Source organism: Mugil cephalus, chromosome 16 (genome assembly GCF_022458985.1).
Source record: "Mugil cephalus isolate CIBA_MC_2020 chromosome 16, CIBA_Mcephalus_1.1, whole genome shotgun sequence".
In the NCBI taxonomy this organism is placed as follows: domain Eukaryota; kingdom Metazoa; phylum Chordata; class Actinopteri; order Mugiliformes; family Mugilidae; genus Mugil; species Mugil cephalus.
In genome coordinates this window covers 20,038,028-20,045,836 of record NC_061785.1, presented here as the reverse complement: position 1 = coordinate 20,045,836, position 7,809 = coordinate 20,038,028, and the positions used below count along the sequence as shown (strand labels likewise).

Sequence of the window (7,809 nt, the reverse complement as noted above, 5' to 3'; positions counted from 1 at the left end):
ATGAGGCAACTTATTATGAGCACGGGGGCGTCAGCATGCCTCTCACTTTATTTCACAAATGTATGACTCTTCCCAAAAACTGACAACAGATCCAGCAAACATAAATCTTGAGTTCTCTTTGTTTTATTCTAACCTTTACAAATCAGAACCTCCCCCTGATTGCTCGGTCATGGAATCATTTCTTAAAAACATAGATATACCAACTGTAAGTAGGGAGTCAGCAGAACATTTAGATAAACCATTAAGTCTACAAGGAATCACTTATTGCATTTCTCTGATGCAGAATAATAAAAGCCCGGGCCCAGACAGTTTCTCATCTGAGTTCTTTAAAAAGTTTGTTGTACAGCTTGCCCCTTTATTATTAGATGTTTTCAATGATTTGTTAGAACGGGGTGTTTTGCCACCGACACTGAACAAGGCGCTGATATCTCTTATACTTAAGAAAGATGAAGATCCAAATTTATGTAGTAGCTTTAGACCAATTAGCCTGCTTAACAATGATGTGAAGTTGCTGGCAAAGATACTGGCATGCCGACTTGAGACATGCCTCCCTGACATTACATCAGAGGACCAAACAGGCTTTATTTTGGACCATCAATTGTCATCTAGTGTACATAGACTTCTAAATGTGATTTTGACTCCCTCCGCTTCTCCAAATCCTGAGATGGTTATTTCACTCGATGCGGAGAAGGCATTCGGACGGGTGGAATGGCAATATCTGTTAACAATCCTCCAGAAATTTGGATTTGGCCTGTTAACCAGTTAGCAAAATTTATTTCTTCGAACATGAGGCCCTTCCATTTATCTCCCAATGGCTTTAAATACTTAGGAGTAAACATTTCACATTCCTTTAGCTCACTTTATAAGAATAACATGTGTTATAGAAGCTAGCTCTTGCACTTCATCCTCTCTACCTGCATTGCTTTTTGCTCCCCTCACAACGTGCCCCTCTCAGTATAATAATAACCCTGTTGTACTTTCCTCGCTAAAAATCTGGAAACAGTTAAGGCAACATTTGGATTAAAATCTTCCTCTGTCCTTTCCCCTATTTGCAATAACCACCTCTTTCTGCCTTCTTTGCTAGACCCAGCTTTTAAATTATGGAAAAAGAAAGGCCCGGTTTCTTTCTGTGATCTTTTTCTAGATGAAACATTTGGTACTTTGGAAAACCTTGTCACTAAATGTGGCCTGTCAATTCATGGTCGATTTAGATATTTCCAACTTCGTAGTTTTGTAAGAATTCATTTTACATCTTTTACTAAACTGCCTGAGAAGACTCAGATATTTAGAAAATATAATGTCTTCATCATCAACATCACAGCATTGGATCAATTTATAACCTTTTACTCTCTTCACAAGTATCTTCCCTTTTATTTACCACATGGAGTCAACATTGTACACGCAAGACTAGGCTGGGTGGGTGGGTGAATCAGGGGTGTCGATTATATGGTATTTTGTCTGTATGATCTTTTGCAACAAGATTTACTTCTAGGGAAAAGAAAACAAAAAAAATGTCAGACTTCCTACTTACAGCTTATGTGTATATTGTATGTGATATGTTTGGAAGTTTGCACAACAAACATATTATAAAAAAAAACATCTTCATTGTGACATCATCAAGTTTTACAAAAAACTGCTCAAATACATTTAAAGTCTTTACTACATATAATTTATGAGTCTGGATGAATACAGATGTAAACTGTAACTCAAACAATTGGTTTGAAACTGGGTTAAATTGGGCCGACAACGTCATGACAGTTAAGTCATCAGAGACAACAAGGTCAGGTTTAGGGCAGATTCACACACTGCAGGGTTTTTTGGAACATCCTTTTGTTCTGGATACAATGGTGTAGCGCTTAGGGCGCTTGCAAAGGAAGCTCCTCAGACAGAGGCACGAGTGGTATTTTCTCATGCATTTGTCGCATGGTTTATGCAGATAAGGCCTGTATATGGGCAAAGACTGGATAGATTTTGATCGGTTTCTCTTTCATTTTCTATCATCACAGAGGCTTTTCACAGACAGCTACCCCCTGTCATGCATTTCACAAGCTCATAAGGGGACTTGTCATATGGTGGAGGATTGCAAGTTAGTAGTTTAGTCAGTTGTCACAGCTTTATACGTTTGATAAAGATGTTGACCTTCCCAGCAGTCTCATCTTTTCATCACTGGCTACTCGAAAGGTTGTATTTGATGAGGCTCTGCAATTGGCTGTTAAGTCAGAAAACAGGATCAACAGCACTGCTTTCCTACTTTGCAGGACATTCAAACCAGGAGATGCAGAAAAAGAGACTCAAACCTGCTCCATGATGCCATGAGACTTTACAATTCCTCCCTCAATGTGAAACAATTATAGTCATTTGTATCTGAAGTGTTACTATATACTTGATAAATGTTTTGATAAAGTGTTTTTTCACTGTGGGCCTCCGTTTACTTTCATGTGGCTTACCCAAGTTTTGAAATGACTGTAAAACCTTGAAACCTTTTCCCCTTTTTTAGCAGCAACACTTGCATTGCTGTGACGCTCTCGCGCACGCTCTCAAATACTATTCGTAGACTCCACACAACCCCAGTTTATGCTTCAAGTAAAATGTCTGAGCAAACAAGTTAAAGGAAGTACAGACATGTTGATGACACTTTCACATGTCATAAGTGCTACGTAGGAATGTGAGGCCACTGTTATTCATTCAGTGTTGTAACAGTTGTCTTAGAATACGCTCCCACTTCACCTACACAAGGAACTGTCAAGTTTCAATCTATGCATTTTAAAGGAAATGGAAATGTGGATGCTCAAATATGACCGACTGTCTCTGTGCAGCCTCCAGATATCTTTTACAGCAATTACACTTTTAATGTGAAAATGAATAAAATAAATAAAAAACAAATAATCTATCAATAGCCAAGAGTTAAGTATATAAGATGCTGTTTTTTTCTAAGACTGACAGGGAGAATATGTGTGTTTGAATAATAAGACATGAATTTATTGTCGGCGTTTAGCTGGTCAGTTAAGCAGGTTTTATTTCACTTGTAATGACACACGGTGCTCAACCCTTCATCAAGTTTGTTTTTTCTTCTTTCTTTTTTTTTATATTTCTTGATAATGTCACTTATGTCAGCATAGTATTATTATCCAACTGTGGCCCAAACTTCTTCATCTTGGTTTAGTTAAAATAACCCTGTGTAATGAGAAGCAAGGTGCTAAGAAAAAAAGTAAGTGAAACTAGGTGGTAGGGTAAATTCTTTATTCCGAGGCACCAGTATAAATTATACACTAGGCTGGGTGGAAGCAGACCAAGGAATAGAGTACAAGATGTGTAAAAACAGCATGAGAATTTTCACCTGAAAAAAAAAGGTGTTCAAAAATAAAAGGTAAGGGAATGGAGGCAGACCATTTTTCAGAATCTCCTATCTGCAGCAACAACCCAAAGGAAAGGTTTTCTTATCTTTCTCTCAAGATGCCATGAAAGTGGCATCTGGTTATAAGTGGAGAAACAATTTCGTAGGCATTTCGTTAGATGACATGCCTTTTCTAAGATGTAACAATGGTGGGAAGGAAGTGGAAAGGGTGCCCCAGCTTAATAAGGATGATTAGCCACGAACAGGGACTCTCCACCAGCAGCGCTGCTTCCTGAGGAAACATATTTTCCCTGGCAGGCCAGGTTGTTAGGAGATAAAAAAAAAAAAACAACAACAAAAAAAAACATAACATTACTGAATGTACACAGAGTATTAAGTTTGATGATAACCATCCAAATAGTTCTCTCACATATGTTGGACTAATTTTACTTTCCACATACCAGAGCTCTCTTGATGAACTCCTCCTGGCATGCCTTTCCATTCTCCTTCTTGCCACCCCAGGCTTTCAGGGCAGAGGCCTGCAGGGCACGGCCGTATGAGAAGGTCAGGGCCCAGGGCCTGTGCAGTGGGCACTGTTTCATAGCGTTCAGGTTGACGGAGGCCTCCTCCTCACTCTGACCACCAGACAGGAAGGTGATTCCTGTTGATGAGAAACGTGAGCATTTAGCAAAAAATTTCTCGAGACATCACAGTTCAAAGTCAGACAATAAAAACAACAACATGCAAATGTGTGTATGTCAACAAAATGTGCATCCAGGTTACCAGGGACTGCGGGGGGCACAGTGCGGCGCAGGGCAGTAACAGTTGCCATGGCAATCTCCTGGTTGCTGTACTTATGTGATCAGGAGTGTCCTGCGGTAACCATGTTGGGTTTGAGCAGGGTGCCCTCCAGATAGACAACACTTTTTACTTTAACCAGTGGACTCGTCAGCGGCGAGGATTCCCTTGCCGGGAGCCACAATCTTCAGAGCAATATCATTGAGCTCCTTCTTCTGCTCAGGAGTGAGGAAGGGATATGCGTGAGGCATCCTGATACTACACAGATATGGAGGAGGAAGTTAGAGAGTAGAGATAAGGTTTGAGACCGTGCAACATTTTGTTTGCAATAATAGGGCAGACATGACTCTTTCAATCTTTGCTGCATATGAAGCGGACAAGATCAACTGTGCTGCAAAGCTGCAGTGCGCCAGTGTGGTAAGGTCTATGTACGTGGGAAAAAAAACTTTGTTAATTGAGAGAAGAAAGTGCTGTAAAAAGTCTCTGACTGCATGGTTTAAAGTCTTCCTGTCTGCATCTGGTCTGTCAACAAAATAGACCACCAGGTGCCCTAGCTGTGTAACTGTTGTTGAAGCTTTAAGTGTACCTAGGGTTTATGTGTTGGTGTTACATGCTATTCCCTCCTCTTCCCCACCCTCCATGTATCTGACCACCCTGGCATGTGAGGGACATATTCCATTTTCTAACCTCTTATGCCTGACCTTTACATCCCCCTTTACTGCCCCCTTCCCTCACCATTCCTCTTCCCCGGTTTTCTATCGCCCATAGCCCCACGACAAAAGGAACTAAAGTGGATCAGATTTTAACAGAAGCAATGCATTACTGAACACTGATGAGATATTTCCGCGTCCGCTTGATGGCTCAAGGCCTAAGCCACAGTCCCTTTTAACTTACTGATGAGCTGATGAGCTGGACCGTATGAGCTACTTCCATCTAGCTCTAGCTAGACATAGTAACCGCAGAGGTGCTAATGGCGTGAAGACAAGCAGCGTATTATCTAGTTTGTGGTTATGGTCATGCAGCTCATGCGTCATATGAACAAAAATAATTAGCAGGTAGTACATAAATCCAATTAAAGTGAAGGGTTTATCTCATAGCCGTTTGATTTTCTGTTCTTTTACCTTTGAGGTTGGAAGGAGAGCTGAGAGGAGAGAGAGAGGGAGGGAGAGGATCCTGCCTTCGTCTGGAGGGGCCCTCTAGCTCGCGGGCCCCTTGTATTTTTCCCCCCCATTGGCCCCCTCCATTTAAACTGCCCAGCTATAAAAAAACGGGCGCAACCAGGTGGTGGTGACTTTAGCAGGGTGGGGCGGGGAGTAACTGATGGGTAGGGGCCCAGTGAAAGGACAAAAGAGTGTTTCAGTGATTGGCACAAAATGAAAAGGGGTGAGGGACAGTTTAGGGCGGGCAGTACCGTGGGAAGGCGTAAAATGTTTAAAAGTGTGGTTTAAAAAATGGTCCATGTTTTAAACAATACAATGCTGTGTGCTCAGGTCAAATACCTGTTTTTTTGGCTATCAAACAAAAAGAGTTTGTCGTGTGAAAACCCTCCTAAAAATTGGTTTCAAACTGAGCGTCTTGGTTTGGGCAGTCCCCTTGTGATTTTGCATTTTGCTTTCCCCTTTCCCCCTCTTTGGGGTCAGCGCAAAAGCTTTTTTTTGAAAGTTTGAAGTTTAATTTTTTCGAGTTTTAGCTTTTTTTTTTCCCATGGGATAAACAATGGGGGGTAATTGCTGCATGTTTTGTAGGTAAGTCTGTGCATTAATCGTTGCGTCATTCCCAACAGTTTTAATTTTGCCCTTTTTATTTTTTTTGATTCATGACATAAAGCAAGTGTAAGGTTTGTGCCCATTGCATGCAGCAAATTTTATTAATGAAACAGTTTTTTGTGGATTTAAAATGTTAAGATAGAAAAACAATTTGAGATGAATTATGTCCTTTATCCTTTACCCTGAATATAAGAAAAACGTGAGATTTACTTTAAATTGGACTCAAAAAAAATGATTGCTCAAAAAATTTGATTTCCCTTAAAAAATTGTTTTAAAAAAAGAGCCCTTTGGGTCTAACATTTCAGCTCAGCCTCATCTGGGCGTGGTGCTTTTTTTGTGTGGTGTTGAAATGCTATTAAAGGTTATGCACATTTCAGTCCACACATCCTCTTCATCTTTTCGTGACCCTTACTGCAGCCTTTTCGTGGTATTTTCTGTCATTTTTCACTTGTTAAAGCAACAAAGACTATAATGGTCAACAGGGCTTTTTCGTCATGAAAAAACCAAACAAAAAAAAAAAAGCCCACGAGTGAAAAAAATATTTTGATTTTTTTCCCTGTTATTTTTGTAAATTCCACAAAGCAAAAATTCACACGATGTCCTGTTGGACAGAAATGTAATGTATTAAAAGATGACGAAAACCAGCGCCTGCCTTATTTTTCCCGTGTGTGTCAGAAATGTTAACAATGGTTTTTCAGGGCAAATTTTAGAAAATGTATTTAACTTGAGCAGCATAAGTGTGAAGAAATCTCCCGTAGGCTGTGGGAAAAGGAGCCTCCTATCAGCTGAAGTGGAAGAGTTTTTTTGTTGCTTTTCTTTTAAGTTATATAAAATTAAAAAAGTGTTGTTCTGCTTTTTACAAATTAGGGGAAAAATTTTTAAAAGGTTTTAAATTGAGGCGTTGAAAAACTTATATATGCCTGCATATGATGCATTTTGGGAAAAGTTAAGATAAAATAGGTTAAAAAAAAAAAATTGAAAAAAAAGGAAAAGGAAACTCCCACGGGAAAGTCCTGTTTGGTAAAATTTGGGTTTAGTCAATTGCCCTGGACATGTGAACAATGAGAATTTCTTAAAAACCCCTAAAGTTGGTAAAAAACTCAGAAAAATGTTCTACTGCAAAGAGGGTTATCATTATCACACACATCCATTCTGTGTGATTTTTAATGTAGTGGCAAGAATTAGAGTCAACGGGTCACCCTGCAGAAACAGGCTTCACAATGAATCCTTAAAGTTAAAAAAGAATCATTCTTCTGACCCCCACTATGTTGAATTTTTGACTTTGGTGCCCCCTAGTGGCTTCAGAAAAAGACACGTGGGAGACTGTTGTTACACCCAGAGATAGACTAAAGGAAAAACACAAAGCCAAGACTCACAAAACAAAACAGTGTGATTATTAATTTCCCCCAGAATCACATTCGATAAACGTTTCTTTTTGATTCCTTCAGTGTTAAAAGTGTCTTTGTTTCAATTTTGGCCCCGGGGTTTGGAGCCCCTGACAACCCCTGCAGCGGTTTTTGGCTCCAGGGTGCAAAGACAATCAGGAAAGTAGACGTGCATTGTGGCCTGAATGTGTGTTTTAGCAATATGCAAAAATTTGTCAGCTAAAAAATCTTAGTTACTGCCTCACCCACTTTTTTTTGTTTGTTTGTTGTTTTTTAATTTTTTTTAGTTGGTCGTCAGTGCCCCACTTGAACATATTCACCAAACGGGGGGGGGAAATATTTCCCTGAAACTCAACAGCGAATCCTTGTGGTGTACTTCGGGTGGGGCAACTTTTTATTTTCGAGTTTAAAATTTTTTCTATCATACACACAACAAATGTATTTTTTTTTTTAATGGGTTTAACTTTTTTAAAACCCTCTGGAATCTTTCCCTTCAGTGCCGAATTTTGCGTGAACATGTTTTTGG

General features: G+C 39.7%; 2 protein-coding genes across 3 annotated transcripts in view; both read right to left on the bottom strand.

The window, feature by feature from the left end:
• Positions 1 to 2,306, bottom strand: part of LOC125022831 (serine protease 33-like) — a 6,012-nt gene extending 3,706 nt beyond the window's left edge. Inside the window, exon 1 of the mRNA XM_047609772.1 lies at positions 2,298 to 2,306. Within this exon, the coding sequence (XP_047465728.1) occupies positions 2,298 to 2,306 (9 nt within the window). The remainder of the gene's footprint in view (positions 1 to 2,297) is intronic.
• A 917-nt stretch (positions 2,307 to 3,223) lies between these two features.
• Positions 3,224 to 5,316, bottom strand: LOC125022024 (fructose-bisphosphate aldolase A-like). 2 transcript variants are annotated; one of them, XM_047608290.1, is made up of 4 exons: positions 5,254 to 5,316; positions 4,118 to 4,390; positions 3,795 to 3,995; positions 3,224 to 3,665 (listed from the first exon to the last, which is right to left on the bottom strand). In XM_047608290.1, the coding sequence occupies exons 2-4, from the start codon at positions 4,164 to 4,166 to the stop codon at positions 3,574 to 3,576; spliced, it is 342 nt and encodes a 113-aa protein (XP_047464246.1). In that variant the 5' UTR covers positions 4,167 to 4,390; positions 5,254 to 5,316; the 3' UTR covers positions 3,224 to 3,573. The 2 variants fall into 2 exon arrangements, with proteins under 2 accessions (XP_047464246.1, XP_047464247.1); XM_047608291.1 differs by having other exon boundaries at positions 3,224 to 3,645; positions 3,796 to 3,995.
• Positions 5,317 to 7,809: the final 2,493 nt, after the last annotated feature.